The 21,134-nt window shown below is 38.1% G+C and overlaps 5 protein-coding genes across 6 annotated transcripts in view; all 5 read left to right on the forward strand.

Moving 5' to 3' along the window:
* Positions 1-3,427, forward strand: part of LOC119085415 (choline/ethanolamine kinase-like) — a 20,100-nt gene extending 16,673 nt beyond the window's left edge. Inside the window, exons 1-3 of one of the 2 annotated variants that reach the window (XM_037195825.1) lie at positions 2,085-2,254; positions 2,314-3,250; positions 3,313-3,425. In XM_037195825.1, coding sequence (XP_037051720.1) covers positions 2,103-2,254; positions 2,314-3,250; positions 3,313-3,402 — 1,179 coding nt within the window. In that variant the 5' untranslated portion in view covers positions 2,085-2,102 and the 3' untranslated portion in view covers positions 3,403-3,425. Of the gene's footprint in view, positions 1-2,084; positions 2,255-2,313; positions 3,251-3,312 lie in introns of those variants that run through there. The other variant, XM_037195826.1, reaches the window with a different exon arrangement.
* Positions 3,428-4,945: 1,518 nt separating this feature from the next.
* Positions 4,946-6,309, forward strand: LOC119085417 (choline/ethanolamine kinase-like). Its single transcript, XM_037195828.1, has 3 exons — positions 4,946-5,098; positions 5,174-6,110; positions 6,165-6,309. Exons 1-3 carry the CDS (start codon positions 4,989-4,991, stop codon positions 6,255-6,257), a joined length of 1,140 nt encoding a protein of 379 aa, XP_037051723.1. The 5' UTR covers positions 4,946-4,988; the 3' UTR covers positions 6,258-6,309.
* Positions 6,310-8,074: 1,765 nt separating this feature from the next.
* LOC119085416 lies at positions 8,075-9,411 on the forward strand. The gene is made up of 2 exons (XM_037195827.1): positions 8,075-8,233; positions 8,294-9,411. The coding sequence occupies exons 1-2, from the start codon at positions 8,099-8,101 to the stop codon at positions 9,311-9,313; spliced, it is 1,155 nt and encodes a 384-aa protein (XP_037051722.1). The 5' UTR covers positions 8,075-8,098; the 3' UTR covers positions 9,314-9,411.
* Positions 9,412-11,005: 1,594 nt separating this feature from the next.
* On the forward strand, positions 11,006-11,992 carry LOC119085453 (40S ribosomal protein S20-like). The gene is made up of 4 exons (XM_037195876.1): positions 11,006-11,135; positions 11,333-11,387; positions 11,487-11,729; positions 11,802-11,992. The coding sequence occupies exons 2-4, from the start codon at positions 11,385-11,387 to the stop codon at positions 11,916-11,918; spliced, it is 363 nt and encodes a 120-aa protein (XP_037051771.1). The 5' UTR covers positions 11,006-11,135; positions 11,333-11,384; the 3' UTR covers positions 11,919-11,992.
* Positions 11,993-13,772: 1,780 nt separating this feature from the next.
* On the forward strand, positions 13,773-21,134 carry LOC119085388 (ubiquitin carboxyl-terminal hydrolase 20). Its single transcript, XM_037195782.1, has 8 exons — positions 13,773-14,366; positions 17,260-17,827; positions 17,887-17,980; positions 18,044-18,668; positions 18,735-18,877; positions 19,036-19,214; positions 19,290-20,507; positions 20,567-21,134. The coding sequence occupies exons 1-8, from the start codon at positions 14,289-14,291 to the stop codon at positions 20,881-20,883; spliced, it is 3,222 nt and encodes a 1,073-aa protein (XP_037051677.1). The 5' UTR covers positions 13,773-14,288; the 3' UTR covers positions 20,884-21,134.

The following is a 21,134-nucleotide window of genomic DNA, read 5'->3' on the forward strand; positions in this document are numbered from 1 at the left end:
ATCTGTTATTGCAGTACTCGAGTTCATTGGAGGCGTTCCGTTTTGATATTGCGTCCGGTCTTAGAACGGACCACTTGCGAGCAATTAATGGCTTTAGAGGATTACAATCCGTATCTGATGGAAGATACGCATTGTCTATGGGAACAGCATTGCAAACGCAGATTTCGAAGCAAAAGTCGAGAGGAGCTAGAACTTGGCGTGACATGTACATTGTAAGGAGAATTCGCGTTGTCTTAACAAGAAATAATTTTCTTCTTATCTTCAACAGCGCTGCCTTGACGAGGAACAGACCAAGTTCAATATATTAACGGCCACATTAAACTGTCGAAAGAGCGTCAAACCAAGCCGGCATTCGTTGACACAAATGCACCTGTGAAGCCCAAAGGGATGAAGAGTTCGGCTCTTCGAGTAGCGGGACCCGTCGGTGATAGCAAATTACAAAACGTCACAAAATTGAAAGATTCAACTCAAAAACGTAAGTCTGGTCTTTCCTCCAAACATTTCCATCTCGGTTGAGATAGTCGTTAAAACTTCCTCTCTTGTTCCGTTTCAGCAAAACGGACCAAACAATTGAACGATGATCCTGATTGGACGCCCACCACTTGGTACAAAACGTTGTACAAAAAGCCGAAGGTCCCAAAACCGGTAAAACCACCAAAGCCACCAATCAAGAAGACTATCGATATGTTGCGCTACGATCGTGCTAGAGCGCTCGAACACAAGAAAGAGGAATGGAAAAAGAGGCCTCGATAGAACGATGCCATCAGTTTAAGTAACACAACACACAGACAGGAATCATTCCGCGTAGAGCCGTTATTGATTCTACTACACCTGCAAATATTGACGATTTGTTAAATGTGTATCAGTGTCAGCGTTATTTGTCTAGTCGTATTGCAGAAAGTAAGACTGACAACTGGTAATGTTGCTATACTTAGGGAAGAATGGAAAACCAACCGAATTCATGTTTGCTAAGTGAACCAGTCGTTGACAATAAACATAAAATAAAACTCGATTTCAGCAATTTAATTACATTAATCCATGATGGCGAGACCCGTCAAAAGAGGCTTTATGGCCGTGAAGTAAAGAGCAATCTCTGGAGATACTCTCATTTATTAGTAACCTTTTAAGTCCTCATATTATCGCACAAACATTGGTTGTCAAACAACGGGAAAATGGTTGTTTTGTTAGGAATAAGACAAAATTTGCCGAAGAGATTTTCGTACAATCTATCGAAATGTTTGCATCAGAATGGGTGAGAAAGCAGGGTGAATGGTGAAGCTCTTTCCTTTACAAAAACCGACCGCGAAATGAAACCTATGCCAACTACATTATCCAACCACAAGAACATAGATTCTACGACTTTCGTTTTTGAGCCCTAGAAGGGCCATAGGGTCTGAAGGCCTATCGTACCAGCAATATTGAAAATTTGAGTTGTCTGGCACAACAGGTCTTTCAACAATTTTCATTTGAAATTCCATTCGTCACTTGATTTCTAGTTTTCAACAAATCTGCTTGTCATGATGACTTCGAGGATGATGTTGCATAAATTTAGATAACATACCAAGCAAGGGAAATGGTAAAATATTAATATTGTTTTGATAAGCACAAACTTGCTTGCTAATGATAAGTGGACACACATCACGATTTCCTATAATTGTTACTCATTTTAGAGATCGTTTATAAAGTATGTCACGCGTGACGTACATTTTGTAAATCTTTCTATCACATTTTAAACCACTCTCGAATGCGTGACATATTTTGTGAATGATCCCTCGACCAATTTGCAGGATGCAAAAATTGATGTCCTTTACGAGAATAGAGATTACGAAGAATCGAAACGAAAAACCTTTAATTGACGAGTACTTAGGGCCACCGACGGACTTTTATTTAAAATTTCCGTTGTCAATCTTGTTTTGACCTTATAAATATCAAAAGGAAAAATTCGTAATTTTAACCTGTTCAAAATCGTCAAATTGTTTCCTCTCCACGATATTCCTTATCTGCATTAATAACAGAAAAGCTCGGCTTATCACTATGCTATCTTACCATTAAGATAATGAAGTATTAGGTAAGTTTCATCAACAATATTGTATTTTCGAGTCATGAAGTCTTATAGCCAGTCATTCAAGACAGAGTTGTTTGAAATGGACCGACTAGATGTAGACAAAAAACGAGCAATTGAGCTTGGAATTCGCTATGTGGATATTCACTGGAAATCTGTTATTGAGACTGAAGTCAAAGTCTCAGTATTAAGGTAAGCACAGGCGTTTACCGGATTTACTCGTTCCTACTTAATTAACAAATAATTCTCAGTGGTGGATTCAGTAGTCGTTTGTATTTAGTGGAGGATACTTCGACATCCACATCAAATCCGATACGAAAATTTTTGGTTCGTCTATACGGCGGCAAAATGCTCACCGAAGATGATCCACTTAAACCAGAGGGAAGTCAAGTTAAAGAAACTGTGGTATTTTATGCCATTGGTTTAGCGGGATTGGGACCAAAATTGTATGGATCATTTGATGGTGGGCGAGTAGAGCAGTTTATACCTTCACACATGTTACGAGAGGCAGATTACGAACAGAGACCAGAAACCATGTTGGAGCTTGCTAGAAAACTGGCTCGGTTCCATGCATTGGATATGCCCATTTCGCAAGAACGTCATCAAATACTCGATGCATGTGAGTTCTATCTTGAAAAGAGGGACTTTGAACAGTTCCGAAGATTGGCCCATCACACTGGCTTAATGGATGTGAGTACGTTCGAAGACTTCGATGTTAGATCGGAAATTCAGTGGTTGAAGAAATTGGAAAAGCTGGTCAGCGGACGAATTGTCACAATTAGCGGGGATTTGAACAAAAATAATATTTTGGTACGTGACGAACCAGACAAATTTGGCGAAAGAGTGATGATGATCGATTATGAACTTGCCGCACGAGATTATCGTGGTCGTGATATTGGTCAAGTTTTCACTACGAAATTACTGGAGATGAACGATGGAGTCTTTAGTGTGGTCTCTAAATATCCCGATGAGACATGGCGTCGCACATTTGTTACTGAATATTTGAAGCAAACCAAATCACTGAATTACTTTGAATGGGACGAAAAATTGGATAGTGTGGATCATGTGCTGATGGAGGGAGATTTTTTTATGTTTCACGCTATCCACATGATTACTGGTTTTTTCGTAAATCAGAAGGACGATAGTCCTTTCTATAAAATGCCACCGGAAATGGCTCGGACTATGTTGGTGAGTTCAGAGCAATGAATTTTGAAATCTATGCAACTTTGACGATTTAACATTTTTTTCAGGAATTTGGATCGTTTATGATCGATTTGTATCACGAGAGAAAAACTATTTTCATCGAAAGTTATGGAAAACTTTTGAATTTGAGTAGTTAAGTACAGAAGTTAAATTTGTCTTTGTATGGCATATGGCATAATAAATGGTATTTTAACTTTGATGTATTAGAATGTGACGTTCCAACGCACTTCAAGCAAAAGTGGTACTCTAAATAGGGTACTGAAACTTGACAGTGGTCCATACAAAATTTTACACTGTAAAAAGAGTGAGGATAAAATTTCATACAAAATAGTACTCTATTTGGCAGCTGTCATTAATATGACTTTTGCTTGAAGTGCGTTGGACGTTCTTATAATTTAATGAGATGAGTACGGCTTGTTATAGGTTACAAAGACAAAAATAAACGAAAAGCTCTTACTAATGTAAGCTTTATAGGAAAATGCATGTTAATAGACGTGAAGCAAAAGATCAATCTCTTCTAAAACAATATTTAACCTTGCCAATAAAAGGTCGAGAAAAGTTTTTTTCCGAGGGGTAAATCACTTTCTCATATAATCCCGTATAATCCCATATAATCCTTGTCATAAAATCAGTGATTTACCCCTCGTTTTTTTTCGCAGTGAACTGCACTGTTAAACGCTGGACAAGTTGTGTGGGGAAGTGAATATCACATGGGTTGAATTCCGACTATTAAAGCAATACATTACAAAAAATCTTGAAGCCTCCAAATTTTCCGTTTTTTAATTCAATGCGATAAAGGATTTGCACTAGTGCGATAAAAGCCACGTGTTACTGAAGTCATACTAAAATTATCTTCGGTATTTATTCGATTTTCTTCATTGTATAAAACGTTGTATGCAACACGAATCGTATGCTGGTATTATCGCACACGACGTCTTGCCAACCTCGGCTTCACCTCGGATTGGTAATCTGACACCTAGTGCGATAATATACCTCTATACGATTCTTGTTACATAAATAACCATTAAGCACATGAGGCATCGAAAGCGTGTTTCGACCAAAATCTTTGTTCTTTGGTGGCTTAACGAAACACTATAACAAAGAGAATTTTGATCGAAACACGTTTTCGATACCTCGTGCGTTCTGAGCTTTAGCAATATACATACATGTGACTGTTTGTTTTTCCTAGTCCCACTTGTTTGATATGTGGGTATGAACCAAAGTTTTAGCTGAGCAGGGAAGGCAAAAAGGAAGGGACAAATTCATGTTCTCTATAATTGAAAGACGAATCCAACGAGGCTCGTTGAATAATCCCGTATTTAAACCGGGGACTCTTTGTTCACGAAGTTAATAAAAACACCTGAAGTTTTCTCGTTATCACTCCTAATTTCTTCGTTGTCAATTTTGTTTGGACCACACAAATAAATAGTTAAATAATATCAGAAGAACCTTTCGAAATTGGTTTGTTTTTAAAGAGAATTTATCATCGCTTCTACTGTTTACAAAGTGTGAAGTGTGAAGTGTACATAATAATCGGTTAATATTTGTTACCTGTTAAAAATCGTCAAATTGTTTTTTTTTCTCGTGATATTACCTTACTTACGTATATCTATTATATTCGTCAGTTTGATCACAATAAATAAGATTCTTTCGTTTATAATTTTATTTGCGAGAGTATAAATTCAGTAAGTCTTAACTAGCTATTCAAGACAGAGTTGTTAGAATGGATCCACAAGATATAGATAAAAAACGAGCAATTGAGCTTGGTGTTCGCTATGTCGACATTCATTGGAAATCTGTTGTCGAGACTGAAGTCGAAGTTTCAATCTTGAGGTACGCGCAGACGTTTACCGATTTACTCTTTCCTACTATATTAACCTTGATTTGTTGCTATGAAACTATGAACAGTGGCGGATTCAGTAGTCGTTTGTATTTAGTTGAAAATACTTCGACTTCCACATCAAATCCAATAAGACAATTTTTGGTTCGTCTTTACGGCGGCAAAGTGCTCACAGGAGACGATCCAATGCGGCCAGATGGTTGTGAAGGTAAAGAGACACTAGTGTTTTATGCCATCGGTATAGCGGGATTGGGACCGAAATTGTATGGATCATTTGATGGTGGGCGAGTAGAGCAGTTTGTTCCTTCACACATGTTACGAGAGGCAGATTACGAACAGAGACCAGAAACTATGTTGGAGCTTGCTAGAAAACTGGCTCGGTTCCATGCGTTGGACTTGCCCATATCGCAAGAACGTCATCAAGTGCTCGATGCATGTGAGTTTTACCTCAAAAAACGGGACTTTGAACAGTTTCGTAAGTTGGTGCACCACTTTGGTTTAATGGATGTAAGTACGTTCGAAGACTTCGATGTAAAATCGGAAATTCAGTGGATGAGGAAGGTGGAACAGCTAGTCAATGGTCGAATTGTTACAATTAGCGGAGATTTAAACAAAAATAACATTCTGATACGTGACGAACCAGACAAATTTGGCGAAAGAGTGATGATGATCGATTATGAACTTTGTGCGCGCGATTATCGTGGGCGTGATATTGGACAAGTTTTTATTATGAAAGTACTAGAGATGAACGATGGAGTCTTTAGTGTGGTTTCCAAATATCCCGATGAGACATGGCGTCGCACATTTGTTAATGAATATTTAAAACAAACCAAATCACTGAATTACTTTGAATGGGACGAAAAATTGGATAGTGTGGATCATGTGTTGATGGAGGGAGATTTTTTTATGTTTCACGCCATCCACGTGTATGTCGGTTTTTTCGTAAATCAGAAGGACGATAGTCCTTTCTATAAAATGCCAGAAGCCATGGCTCGGAGCTTGTTGGTGAGTTAAGAAAAAAAAAATTGAAGTAGACTTTGACAATTTTACATTTTTCAGGAATTTGGATCGTATATGATCGATTTGTATCAAGAGAGAAAAATTATTTTCATCGAAAGCTACGGAAAACTTTTGAACTTAAGTACCAAGTAGTGATATATTGTGACGTTATGTGTTAATCAGTCAAAAAACCCTTAAAGGGTAAATGTGACGCAAGTCCTTTATCTTACTTACAAAATAACTGATATCGCTAAGGGTGACGCATTGTGCGCCCTACGACAAAAAATTGAACAAAAGAATTTTTGAAAGAAAATTTTACAAAAAGAAATCTGCGTCACAAGTGGCAGATGTTGAGAGGAAACTATTGTTAGGAAAATGGTTAAAAAATGTACTGAAAGATTTTCGACGGAAGATAGCCGAAAAATTTCCTGTCTTGGACTATTGATTTTAGGCACTTTCGTTTTCAAAACACATAGAAGGATATGCAACACAAATGCGAGATCAACACCTCGAGAGATTCTGGATAGTCAGTTTTGGCTTTTATTGTTGCCTGCGTTCCATCATTCAAATTCTTTGGTAACAAGGTCAATTTGAACTTGCTTTTTAATTGTACGGACATGAATATAGTGGAGAGTAGTGGCTACAACAGTAATCGATCCTATTTCACTGGCTCACGTCTTCCTCCCCCTCAAAAATAAGATATCAAATGAAGCAACAGATTCAATTCAAAAGAAAAAAAAAAGTTTACTCGGCCCTGGACACGTGTAAGTTAGGAAAATATGAGTCCTGCTTCTAAATCGACAAGAAAATAGATTCATCAGAGCTGTCACCGTTTTAAGTTTAATAAAAATTATCTGGTAGAAGCCTAAATAGTCTAAGGTGCGAGCTAAGAGGAAAAGGTCAGGGATTCGAGATTTCTCAAGCATTTCCCGCACCCTCTAAAATATATACGCAAACACAACATCGTGACTCGATTTCTTCTATTTATAGCATTTACTGAATTCAGTTGTAAATTTTATCAGTCAAAAAACCCTAAAGTGACGCAAGTCCTTGTGTGTCCTGAGAAAATAACTGATATCGATGAGGGTGAAGCATTTTGCACATGCTAGCAAAATATGTTAAGCTGTTAAAATGTTCTACTCTAAAGACCCTGAGACTTTTCCGAAGTAACCATTACTCCACGCCCCGTAACACCAAAGATAACATCATAAATGAAACAGTAAATTCCAACTGCCCCACACTTTTCATACTACTGTGTTCTAGTCCAAAAACTCTGACACTTTGCAGAAGTAATAATTACTCTATGCCCCGTAACACCAAAGATAATCACAAAGCCATGATTGAAACAGTGAATTCCAACTGCCCAACATTATTCATAAAACAATATACGATCCATCACACCACCACATTCATCTATCCATCCATCATTACACACACACACACATACACACACACACATATCATTTCATGAAGATACAATTTCTCGCACATACACACATACAAATTGGCTTCTATATGAAGATTTTGCAGAGCCCTGGCTCCCAAGGTATGGGTTGTATCCAACTTTTGAAAATTTTATTCATATTTTTGGGCCATTATTGACCTATAACAAAAATTTCAGGAAAATCTATAGAAACGTTTAGGAGTTACAGAATCCCATTTTTCCATACTAACGGAGTAACTAATGAACTAGCAAATAACAGGCGATTTGAGTTATCTGAAAAAACGAAATTTTACTGATTTACATACAAAATTCAAGATTTTGAAATTCAATATCTAAGCCAAATCTAAGTGTTTTTCTTCACTTGCGATAGCTCGTTAAACTCGTATGGACTCCAAATATCCAAATATAGTTTGGGGAAAGTCAAAGAATTGCTGAAAATATGGTCCGCCGTCAAAAAAAGAAACTTTTTGGTAGTGGACCTGCGTCACGCCCGCTTACTAACGTGCAGGCATGATATTCAAGTTTGGAACATTAATTCGATTTTGGAATAATGTGTTTTTCCACAGAACATTTCCGTGACGCTTTATACAAATGTGTTTTCTTGTTTTTCACTCAGTTACACCAGACATTTGAAAGTATTATGAAGCTGTTAAAATTAGTGTTGATATTTGGTTTGATATGCAAGGTATATTATCGAATGTCTTGCGTTGCTCAATATTTTATTTCCAAATAAAAACTCTTATAGACCATAGACGCAAAGGAAGAAAACGAGGAAAATGTAAGCTTCAGCATAGAAAGAATTTTCCTAAGTCGTCGTTCGTGTTCATGTCGAATTGAAGATTACCCGTGGAAAGACGGCGTTCAAGAGTTTTACAATGGATGTAGAAAAGCGGCCGATTCATTCCATGGAAAAGCATTCGACGTAGCTGACAACACAGTAAAGTCATTGCAGCAATTAGTGACGAAATTGATTGATTTCACTGATTCCAACTCAACGATAGTAGCATCAAGCTCAACAGATATTTTAGAATCGTTGAGCAAATGTAATAGGCTAGGCCGAGATGGTATGAATATCATTGTTGAGTACGTGAAAGTCTTTCCCAGTGTAGTCAGAGACTTCAAACAAGTCTCTGCAAATCTATTCAAACACATCGGTGAACTGACATGTTCCTTCAAAAATGCTGTTAGCGATTTAGGTGCCGAACTGACCAAGTTTATGAAAGAATTTGTACGAAGTTCTCGATTGCCCAAATGCAAGAAAACAGTCGACTACAATTTGGTCCTTAAAAAATACCAAGAACTTTCGAACATAGTGGCTCAGATTGATGACACTCTAGTGAACGAATCTGAAAATGAAGGAATTGAAGTTACGAAGGAAGTGTATGAGTCAGTCTTAGTGTTGCATTTGCTCTACATTTATATGGGGATTTCAGTCACAGGAATCGATAGTTGCGTCTTGGATGTGCTTTACGAGCGTAACTGTTACGTATCAGAAGAGACTAAGTCATGCGTGTTTTCAATTGAAGATGCACTTGTGGAAGTCCTTCAAGCTGTTTCTACAGTAGTTTTAACTTCCGTCGAAAGTATCAGAAATCTGTTAAGGACTGTTGTCAACATAGTCGCAGGGTTAAATGCGATCGTAAAGAACGTTCTTGGACTGACCAACCGTGTGGTATTAACCGTTGAAGATATAGTTCAAAATTTAGTTAGAGTTGACAAAGTCACAGCATCACGGAAAGAAAGGATTTTGAATGGCAAACACTGAACAGATCGTTTGAAGTATAAATAACTTATTTTTAATGGATGTCTCACTTCAAAAGCTGTTGTTGAATAAGACTAAAAGGATACCCCGATCCATTCTAATTCATTCTAATTGGATTCTTACTAAGATTCTAAAATGGGACATCGAAATGGCAAGAATATTTTTCAATAATTTCTTTTACAAAAATTAAATATTTTTTTCAATGGTTTTCATGATAAATCTTCTTTTTATTGAAATGGGAAAAACAAGGTGCAATATCACTATTCAGCTTAATAAATATTTTAGTTATTTAAACAATACAAAAAAAGAATGTTTTGTTTTATTAGAACAGCCGGTTACAAAGTCAATAATTTGCGCACATTGTGACCTTGCAACATTCGTCACATTTTAAATTGAAAATAATAAAAACCACTCACTAAATGTATGCACAGAGTTCTTTACTCATTTTACAATTAACGCCTAGTACAGTAAGATTTGAATAGTTTGCTTTGTACTTGCTACGCGTGTTATGGTCTAAGAATATATTTTCGGCAAAAATGCAGTATAGGTGAACAGGGTGGATCGGCGATTTTTTGATTGGGAATAGTAGAGAAATGTCACCTGACACCATTTCAGGCAAAATTGGGGCGCGGAAAGCAATTTTAATTTTGTCACTTTGTATAAGGAAAATTAATTTGAGTCAAAGAAAAATATTGTTTGTACAAGGAAAATGAAAAAATTAAAATTTCTTTCCGCGCCCTAATTTCGCCTGAAATGGTGTCAGGGGACATTTCATCTCTCTTTTTTTTGTCCGTCGGATGACATTCGCTGTCTTGTCTTTTTACTTTCGGAACTCTTTTTTGGATTCTTCGGGCGCCTCTGTATCGGATCCTCTTTGTAAAACCGACTGGAATCATGTGCCGTAGTGTCCTGTGCTCTCTGCGTTTCGAAATGTTCAAAGTAACTGATATCGGGAAGAACGACGATGTGTCCGTCATTTTCTGTTTTTATTTGGTTTTGGCACTGCTCATCAGATTCACTTTCGACTTCCACTTTAACTCTGTTCACTGTCGGAGACAGAATTCGTCGAAAATGCTGTTCGCTGTCATTGTAACGTGTATGGAATGCATACACTTTGATCAAATCCGTGCCACACTCATCGCAAATGATTCCAGGGAATCCATCGTTATCATGAACCAGTTGCTTCAGGCAAAACACAAGCATATCCACGAATCTTTTGCCATTATGTTCAGCAGTAAATAGGTCAATAACTTTATCCGACTGTTTTGCACATACCCGACACAGGCCACTTAAAGAGTTGCTTGCAACTTCCATGATCTCTGACATCGCCTCCTTACCGGAATCACTACTTTTTTAGTCTAAGTGTTTTACTAGTTCTCGGTTGGAAATTTACTTTAAAATCGACAAGATATTTTCATCACTCCGACGACTGATCCGACTGATGTACATAACACAGAAGTCATGTCAAAAATTTGACATTTTCTTATAATTAGTCCTGGACATCGATTCTGCTGTCATGTCGACTAAATTTTTTTTTCGAAGTTTTAAACACAACCGAGATGATGTCAAGCCTATAGTGGCCGGTGGTCCGCTTGATCCGCGCAAGGAATTTTTTTTATTTTCGATCCAAGACAGAGCTTGAGACAGAGACTTTATATGTTGGACATGTTCAGCGTACTCCACTGTCTACTCGTTCGAATTAAATCAGAATCGCACTCTAGAGAGCCAACCACTTTGCAGTTTCAACAACTTGACAAAAAGAAAATGTCAAATCGGTCTCTACGTTCGAAGATTTCTTCGCAGGAACACGTTTCTCGCTTTAAAGGTAAATAATTTTGTATTTTTCGACTGAATTTAGTGATTTTGTAAACTGCTCGTAAGTGCATTGCAGTCATAAGTGACAGGTAGTTGCGAGACTGTGAAAATAATTCGCATAAATATGGCAAAAGGAGACAAAATTTGAATAATTCCACCTGACCACACAGTCCATCCTAATGTTTTCCTGTTTTATGTGCATTTCAGACATTTACTTGGTTCAGCGCTGATCCAAATACCGACGATTAACTCGACCAAGATGGTAAGTCCTTCAGTTTCGATTTTGTGTTCAAATGAATCGAACGAAAACATAACCTCCAAATTAGTCATCAACATTCCGTAACTTTCGATTGATTTGCAGGCATCGGCAGCAAAAGATATTGAAAAATCGAAACAAGATGTGCCACAAGTGCATCGCATTCGTATCACCTTGACGTCGAAGAACGTACGTTCTCTGGAGAAAGTATGTGCCGATTTGATTAGCGGTGCCAAGAAACAGAAACTCCGTGTCAAGGGACCTGTACGTATGCCAACCAAAACATTGCGCATCACAACGCGTAAGACACCTTGCGGTGAAGGTTCGAAGACTTGGGATCGCTTCCAGGTATAACACAAATTGCTGGCCGTTGTCGTTGTCGGGTTGGATTCATTTATTTGTTTTTCATTAAAATTCCAGATGCGAATCCACAAGCGAATCATTGATTTGCACTCTCCGTCCGAGATTGTAAAGCAAATCACCTCGATCAACATCGAACCGGGTGTTGAAGTTGAAGTCACCATTGCCGATGCTTAAGTACAAGAATTTTGTTTTTTTGTATTTTACACAATTTGTAAGCTCAATACAACAGCGTTGATCTTTGACTGAAATTGCACTGAAGTTTTTATTCGGAGAATAACAAAAGCGAAATTTCTCGGTCCCTCCTCGTTGGTATCAAAATCGACTCTAAACTCCTGAGCTAATAGATCTTCCATTTCTGAGAGGGTGTTAAGCTCAAAACCAACTTTTATGGGAACCAATCGTAGAAGGAATAAATCAGTAGAGAGTGGTTGACTTACTGTTCCGAGAGGTCGATCCCAAAGATCCGGAGATTATGAAATTGAGAGTAAATTTGACTACTGGCTGTGAGTGTGGTATTCAAGGGAAGATGGGCTTTTCGATAAACCTAATTTTCAGTAGAAATTTCGTTTCCTAACTGCCAGAGTCTTGTTGAAACCTAAAGGCTACTCTGCGTTAACTAAGATCACACCATGCATGGATCATTCTATTTTAGCAAACTGTCGACCTAGACCGTTTCTACGTAGCTTGTAATTTAGTGGTCCGAAGTAATCGATTTTTTCAAATATTTTTAGATTCTGCTGCAAACATTTCAATTCCTTGTTTTAGGTCACAGTAGTCTTTTAAGAAGTAAAAACCCCTCAAATCTTGCACCTTTTACTACATTAACATATAAGAAACGGTAATCGTATCACAACGAAATCTTTGAATCTATTACTTCATTTTTGTTAAGTATCGATCGTGTTTGATGCAACATCTATCACTCCAATATTTTAAAAATTCAATTCGCTCTATAAGAGAACCTTAGCCAGAACTTAACTTTTATTCTTGTCGTTGTAGTCGATAGCAGATGACTGGACGTTTCTATAAGATTAGTAAAATGTGGTGACACTGCCATTTTCAACAAACTGATTTTTGTGCGGGTCGAAATGAAACTGAAGGTTAGGTCAGAGACAGAAATTCAGGTTCAGGTCAACAACTCAGTTTTGCATGTAAAGTTGTATCTGTTTGGGACGATCAGCTTTAGACACTTTTGCATATCGTCAGCAACATGACTAAAGCGCGTCCTACCATTTTTTAAAAATCATATCACATACTGCTTTTCATCTGTTATCGATAATGATGGCTAAAATAATGACAAGTTCTGGGTAATATGGTCCTTTACATGGCTGCCACGGTTTAAAATGACTCCTATTTTAGGATTTGGAGGAGTGATTTTAGGAGAATTTTAGGAGTTTTTTGATTGGCTAGACCTGATTTAAGAAGATTCTTGTACGGTCTTAGAACTGGTTTAACTAATGTTTCAAGGATGAAACACGGGGAACGTTTGTAATTGAGAGAGAACTCTAACATAAAATTCCAATATGTAAAAGGTAAGCGATAACCTCCGCAGAACAGATTAAATTTTCATGAATTGTTTCAATAGGAATTATTTTATGAATCTTCATCTCCATTTTAGGAGTTTTAGGGGATTTTAGGAGGATTTAGGAGAATTTTAAAATTTTAGGATTTTAAGGAGTTTTAGGAGGAGTGGCAGACCTGTCTTTATATAGTAAATGCATGGTAAAAAATTGAAGTACAAGATTTGGAATCAACCGATTAAAAATTCTGTGATCGTAAGAGAGCCCATTCTCTGAACCCATTAGTCGGATTTCGATGAACTTTTTTTTTCCTTGAAACTGTCAACATTTTTGAGATGGTTCAATGGTTCGTTTAAAAAAACGGTAGGACGCCCTTTACTCATGTTGCCGACGATGTAATTCTCATTTTGTAATTCCAACAGAATTCAAAAAATCTCCGCCAAATCCACTCTCTGTGGCCAACTTCAACAATCAAATCGTACACGGCCTACAACATCACAGCGCTGAAATTGTGCAATGACATAAAAATGACAGTATCATCATCGACCATTGGCTTTGCAGAAATGAAATGTTTTCACGTTCGCAAAAAATTCCAATTTTCATCGATCAATTAGTGCATTTGAACGCATTAAACGATTGACAAAACGTGTGCATCGTTTCAATTCAATAAAAGTTATGAAAAATCGAAACCATTCAATCAAAGTAACGTGCCTGTGAAGATCGTGGAAATGTGTTTTTTTTTCTGCTGCCTTCGCCCATCGTTTAATTAAATAAAGTGTATTCGATTCAACTGTATATAACACACCTGACGTACTGTGTGTTTTTACGAGAAATTTGTTAACTTTTCGTTTCCCATTTAATTGTGCAATCAAATTTAGTGTCGATTATATTGTGCTGATTCATCGCAACGGCAGCGATATTTTGTTTATAAACAAGAGTCGAGAGTTGATTTTCTTGTTCTTTCCTATTTCTTTTTTCTTATTTAAATGTTAAATGTCCATCGTAAACAGTTTACATAACCAAAACAATGGCTAGGAATGTAAAGTGTCCACATTTGGAATTTGTGTCACCACTTTCGATATCGGAACTCAGCACACAGAAACAGGTAAGTCGGGTCATTCAATATGAATGATGAGTGTGGTGTGTCCGTTATGTGAGAGACATTTCATTTCTTCTTTTACATAATTTGTTTACGTTAGACCAATACGAAAGAAGAAACAGATAAAATACTCCCGTCGTCATCACACACAGCCTCTCATGTGTTTATGAGAATTCGATTTCGTTCTTTTTGTTTTTAACTTTTGTTTTTTTTTCTTCGGCTGTTTTTACTTTCTTTATTGTTAATCGCAAGTAAGGAAGTGTGCCAAGGTCGGCGTATCGCTGCACTACAACGTTATAGGAATTAATGAAATAATTATTTGTTTCCTGCATGCGTGATAGTAATCGCTCAATGAATTATTTACACATTTATTGACTTTCAGTAATCAGTAGTATACTATGACTGAACTAACGATAAAGACTACAATTTATAATGATGCAGGCGATGGGCGGCTCGTAATATATACCTAAACATTGCTAAACTGGTTGGTTTCATCGCTAATTTTCCCTGCTTCTCTATTTCTTAAAACACCTTATGGCGCACGAAAGCACGAATGTTGTAGTCAAAAATGCCGAGTCATTCCCGCCTTAAATCATTTTTCCACTATTCACAATCAGACGAAAATCGACTGATCGCGAGTCTATTTAAAATTATTTACCCTTTAAGCAACGGCAATTGTATCGCATTAAAATCATCAAATTTGTTACTTCAATTGTATAAAGTATCGCCTAGTGTTAATACAAAATCTGTCACTTCTATATTTTTATCGTGAATTTTCGCTACATAAGAGTACATCAGCCAGAGCTGATCATTTATATTTGTCGTCGTTGGCGATAGCAGATGACCAGCTGTTTCTATAAGGTTAAGGAATACTCATACCTGTAAAAAAAATGTTAATTGCCCAACGACCTCTACATTCTATACACCAGACAACATACCACCAATACTTCGCACAGGTTTAACAGTTCTGATCGCGTCAATCGAATTACAAAAAATTCCGTTGAATATGCATTCCTTATATGAGGAAAATTACTAACAAATGCTTGCTTTCATACGTAGGTGAACTTACACTGTTGCTACAAATGTAAGATTTGTCACGGAGAATTATTATGAACCGAGTCAAAGCAAAAAATTACTAGCATTAAATTTTCACTGAATTCAATCAAGGACGCACTGGATCAAAGTGGCTCTTCGGGCGTTGGTATCAAGAAAACGTGTAAAATGCTTTTCATTGTCTTTCATTTAGACAAAAAATAATAAGCCCTTCGGTAATCCCTCGAATGCCCATTAGGGCCAGCCCGGCATGAATTCAATGTTCTCTCTTGGTCTCCTCCGCTTTTCAACAATGTCAACAAGTTTCTTTTATTGTTGATTTGAATTTGTCACATGATAGACAGCCTCTCTCTCTCTCTCTCTCGATTGTTAAAATGTTTTCAATGCAAGTTCAGGTATCCTAAAGCAGACCTCACACTGAATATAATTGCGGCTTGCCGAATTTCGGCTCCCTCGATTACTATTAAAGAGTAATGACCTCCAAAAAAAATCTAAACTTCTATCGTTGATTTTTAGAATTTTGTTTTACGCCGAAATCCGACCAACCGCAATTGCCGCCACTGTAACCAGTATCAGAGTCAAAAATCTTTCAGGTCACGTCAAAGTATTTTGTCTCAAGTCGTAAGGTCTACAAAAGCAAAACCTTATCCTTCCAAGTAGTATCGCATGCAGGACCTAACTGGCAAGGTTGCGATCGCTAACGATTTTTATTAGCGACGCTAACGCTAACGCTAATTTCGAAAAATGTTTGCGTCGCTAAACTTATTCGCTAACAGAAAAAAAGTTAGCGCGCTAGTAGCGGCCGCTAATAGCGATCGCTAATGTTTCGCTAAAAAATCTCATGAATAAGACGATTTCTTAATTTAAATTTTTTTTTAACATTTTTGATCATGATGAACATGATGAAATCTCAATAATTTTTTAAATATTGTTTTTGATGAACTTTGATTGCATTTTGTTCAATCGTTTTTTGAGGAAAGTTTATTAGAATTTATGATTATGTTGAAGATTTATGTTGAAGTTTACCCTTTTACGGGAGTTGCAAAAGATTGAGTATAGTAGCAAGTAGCTATTGCATACTAGTGATGAACAATTAGAAAGTCAAGATTTCATGTGAATTTTGTTAATCCAAAGCATGAAAAGTATTTTACACGATTGCGAGTTGGAGTTGGTCTAATACATGAAATTTCATAAACTTTCAACGGACTTTGAATGTGAAGTACATTTCATAACTCGATTTTTCAACGCTTCACTTCTAGTTAGGCAAATAACAATTCTAATAATTCAATATTAAATTGTTCAATACCTAGAATGTTCTATTTTTCATTAGCGAAGTGATTAGCGGTCAGCGAAAAAAATTTCGCTAATGATATTCTAGCGAGCGCTAACGCTATTAGCGACATTTTTTGAAAATAAGCGTCGCTATTGGCGGCGCTAGTAGCGACGCTAGTAGCGTTGCTAATGACTAGCGACGCTAGTGCAACCTTGCTAACTGGTTATACATGGTCTATAGATTTTTATATGAACGTTTGCATTTGTCGGGCTTTTCGAAATAAGTGTACATACATCGGCTGATGGACCTTTTGGTACACAGTCCGGTCCTGATAGTGTGTATACCAGCAAAATAATTGCAAAATTGACTTTTCAGGCACCTTAGCCTTATCACCAGGCCCATTCTGTTAAAATCCCTATTTATTTTAGTGAAATGCACCACAATACCACATTCGGTTGTGGCTGACATTTGCCATAAATTTTTTTTAAATTAAAATTGGAACTTGACGACTTTTGTCATGCAAGCTCCTTAAAATACAACCTACATATCACAACAATTATTCTTTCATTCCAGGGACAGCCATGTTCTCGTTGCGATACCAGGGGACAAAATCTTTGGATTTGTCTGTACAAAAATTGCCTTCAAACCGGTTGCTCCGAACAGTATAATGATCACAGCACCAAACACTTCAAAGCTCTAACCACCCATTGTGTGCACATGAATTTATCGTCTGGAAGAATCTGGTGCTACATCTGCGAAAAGGAGGTGTTTTTGCGCGATCGACGAAATTCTTTGATTAGCAACGATTCCAGTGATGCCAGTCGATATTCGGAGAGAGTGAACGTATACGATCGCGGCGATTCGGGTGATAGTAGTGATGATGACGATGGCAGCGGTCGACGAAATTACGGAAGTGGTCTGATTGGATTACAAAATATTGCGAACACTTGCTATATGAATGCTGCCTTGCAAGCTCTCAGCAATACGCCGGCGTTGACGGGATTTTTTCTGGGATGCGGCAATATCATCGAGATAACCAACGAAATGATGATGCAACAAACAAATCAACGGAAAGCTGTACTAGCGCAAAGCTATTATCGACTTATGCGTGATATGTGGAGCAGAAGTAAACGAACTAACGGTGAGTGTAATAACATTGTACCATCTGAATCGTCTTGCTTTAATGTATTCCTCCACCAGGCTATATTGTACCGAGCAGTATTTTGAATTGTATTCGCAATGTACATCCAATGTTTAGGGGCTACCATCAACATGACACTCAAGAATTTCTCAGGTGATTTGTTCATCTCGTTAACCGCCTGATCATTTGATTGATTAAAACGAACAATTCAAACAGGTGCTTCATGGACCAATTGCACGAGGAACTGAAAGAGGTCGTTCAGTATCCACCAAATTCGGACCTGCTATTTCCAAAAACAACCATCAGTCAAATCGACAGCGAATCATTCCGAACTGTCGACGATGACGATGTATCGTGCTCGTCACCGTCTCTATCTGAAGCAGAATATGAAACATGCGACAGTGGAGTATCGGAACAATCCAGCCTATCTGACGAGGCATCCATCAAGAGATCTATTTATTCATCGTCACCGCAACGATATTTTCGACCCTCTAGTCCCACCGCCATTCTAACTAACCAAAGACAAACTAAATCTAATCAATCAGCAATTAATACAAGCCGTTCCAGTTCGGTGACAAGTTCAATGTCACCAGCCGGTTCAAAAGATACCAGTGCCAATTTACCAGCAAAATTACCACATCGGTCAATTATAAGTGATGTATTCGATGGAAAACTACTGTCGTCGGTGCAGTGTTTGACCTGTGATAGAGTGTCAACTCGGGAAGAAACATTCCAAGATTTATCGTTACCAATACCCGGCAAAGACCATCTGAGCGTCTTACAACAACAGTCGCAAAGTGTTATTCTGCATCAGCCGATCGGTATAACATGTACAGATGCAGTAAGTAGACGATGTTTGTGAACCCAGTTTTGTATGTCTGGTAATGATGGTGTCATTTGTTTACAGTTTAATCAAGTCACGCCAGAAGGGTGGTGGAACTGGTTGTATCGAAAGTTGCAATCGTGGATTTGGGGACCGGCTGTGTCGCTTCATAATTGCATGGCAGCATTTTTCAGTGCTGATGAGTTAAAGGGCGACAACATGTACAGGTATGTATGTCCACCAAAACTCTGGTGTCATTGGATTCCGTTCCCCGATAAGTCCTTTCGTTTATCGGACCGTTCGGAGCCCCTTTCTATTTGTGACATGAAAACACGTTCAACGACCCGAGATTCGGACCGTTTTTTTGATTTTGTTCAAATTTCAGCTGCGAGAAATGCAACAAACTGCGAAACGGCATCAAATATTCACGAGTGCTACAGCTACCAGAAATGCTGTGTGTTCATTTAAAGCGATTTCGGCATGACCTATCCTACAGTTCAAAGATTACCAGTATTGTGCATTTTCCGTTACACGATCTGGATATGAGCGCATTCTTGCATAAAGGTAACGTGACATTACTTGCATTACTTGCTGTGACTGCATTCTAATCTCTTTGTCGATTTCTTTCATTACCATTAGACTGTAAGTCGGAGATATCCAAGTACAATTTAACAGCAGTGATATGTCATCACGGAACTGTGGGTGGCGGCCACTACACCAGCTTTGCCAAACACGAATCGAACGGCAGATGGTACGAATACGATGACCAATTGGTAACCGAAGTCAGCGAAGAAGTAGTAAAGAACTGTGAAGCGTACGTGCTGTTTTACCGGAAAATCAATCCCCAAATGGATGTCATACGAGCTCAGGTCATCAAATTGGGCGATGCTAATTTGGAAATGGCTGCAGCCGATATTCGGTTCTATGTTTCGAAGCAGTGGTTCAACAAACTTCACACATTCGCCGAACCGGGTCCGATTGATAATTACGAGTTTCTGTGCCAACATGGTGCATTTTCTCCGTACAAAGCACCGATTAAGAGTCATCTGGTTGTGCCACTTCCTCAAGTGTTGTGGGACTTTTTGTTCAGGAAATTCGGCGGTGGACCGGTATGCAATCAGTTGTACGAATGTGAAATTTGTCACAGAGCCCTGGAAATGTTGTCGCGTCGACAGAAAATTGAGCTCGACATTTTTCAAATGCAGAAAGATGTGGAAACGCCAACCATTTACGCAATATCGTTGGTGTGGCTGAAGAAGTGGCAGCGATTTGTCAATGGTGAAACGACTACTCTACCTGGTAAAATAACGAATGACGTGACTCAGTCCGATGATACACAACGGCAATCGCGTCACGGTTCAGACTATGCTCAGATAAACTCACGTCTGTGGAAATTCTTCTACGATACCTACGACGGTGGACCGGAAATCATATTAAAGGGAACTGGCGAAGAATTAATGGAGACTTCGTCCGAATTGGCCAATGAAATTGATGTCGATGAAATACAGTTGATCGATGACACGGCTCTGACAAACAAATTGCCGGACCAACCCGTGGAACATGTCAATGATAAACCACCGAAAACTGTCAACGATAAACCACCGACGGCTGTTCATCAAAAAGTTGCGAAAAGTGTTTCGTTCGAAGATGAAGATGTTCACTCCACCGGATCGACCGAGGTACAAGATGTTATTCCACGCATTGACATAATTGCTCGTGAGCGACGGCGCAGAAATCGAATGGATCTAACGCCTAAACTAACAAATTCGACGACTCCATCGAATGCAGAAATCATCAGCAAAAAGGATAAGCGACATTGCAGTGGCATAACGACGAATGGACTCTTCGGTCCTGAAGGTATGTGTTCTTCGTAGCTTTGTGCAAAGGTTCTCAATACTAACATTTTCGACGTGTAGGTAAATATCAGGCATCACAGACTCAACTGGACGAATTCGTTGATTCGTACCGAAGCGATGGTGTGAAGAATGCCGACGCCAATGACACAGGTAAACGGATGTACGAGGACGGCGGATTGGCGAACGAATCGAAGTGCAAAGACGCTGAGCCGCAACATGTTCGCTCGAAAATCTCTCCACAAATGACCGATGTACATGCGTCACGCAAGTCTTATCGTAAGAAGCATAAGCTGAAGCACGATAAGAAGAAATCGTCATACAATCACTACAGTAGCAACAATGGGGAAACGGTTCTCAGCGACAGCGATGTCAATTAACTAATTTAAAAAAATTCTTTTCTTGGTTTATGGAATAGTGGTGGCATTCCGTTCACTTGGTTTATGTTCTATGGCTCTATTAGTGTTGAGTTGAATTATTTTTTTTTGTGGTTCAGTTCATATTATTGGTTGTTGTGATGAGGTTTAAAAGATTTCTTTTTTGTTTTTTTTTTTGTTAATTTATACCTTGTTTATTCCCTAGCATAACCGGATAGCATAAATTTCATTAAAACATTCTAGATTTAGATAAA

The sequence above is a fragment of the Bradysia coprophila genome, unplaced genomic scaffold (genome assembly GCF_014529535.1).
Source record: "Bradysia coprophila strain Holo2 unplaced genomic scaffold, BU_Bcop_v1 contig_94, whole genome shotgun sequence".
Lineage (NCBI taxonomy): Eukaryota > Metazoa > Arthropoda > Insecta > Diptera > Sciaridae > Bradysia > Bradysia coprophila.

Coding starts and splice junctions, on each gene's coding strand:
- LOC119085417 (XM_037195828.1), top strand. CDS start 4,989: ATGGATCCACAAGATATAGATAAAAAACGAGCAATTGAGCTTGGTGTT. Junction 5,099..5,173: donor GTCGAAGTTTCAATCTTGAG/GTACGCGCAGAC, acceptor AACTATGAACAG/TGGCGGATTCAGTAGTCGTT. Junction 6,111..6,164: donor CCATGGCTCGGAGCTTGTTG/GTGAGTTAAGAA, acceptor TACATTTTTCAG/GAATTTGGATCGTATATGAT.
- LOC119085388 (XM_037195782.1), top strand. CDS start 14,289: ATGGCTAGGAATGTAAAGTGTCCACATTTGGAATTTGTGTCACCACTT. Junction 18,669..18,734: donor GTATAACATGTACAGATGCA/GTAAGTAGACGA, acceptor ATTTGTTTACAG/TTTAATCAAGTCACGCCAGA. Junction 19,215..19,289: donor GAGCGCATTCTTGCATAAAG/GTAACGTGACAT, acceptor CATTACCATTAG/ACTGTAAGTCGGAGATATCC.
- LOC119085416 (XM_037195827.1), top strand. CDS start 8,099: ATGTGTTTTTCCACAGAACATTTCCGTGACGCTTTATACAAATGTGTT. Junction 8,234..8,293: donor TATTTGGTTTGATATGCAAG/GTATATTATCGA, acceptor AAACTCTTATAG/ACCATAGACGCAAAGGAAGA.
- LOC119085453 (XM_037195876.1), top strand. Junction 11,730..11,801: donor AGACTTGGGATCGCTTCCAG/GTATAACACAAA, acceptor TTAAAATTCCAG/ATGCGAATCCACAAGCGAAT.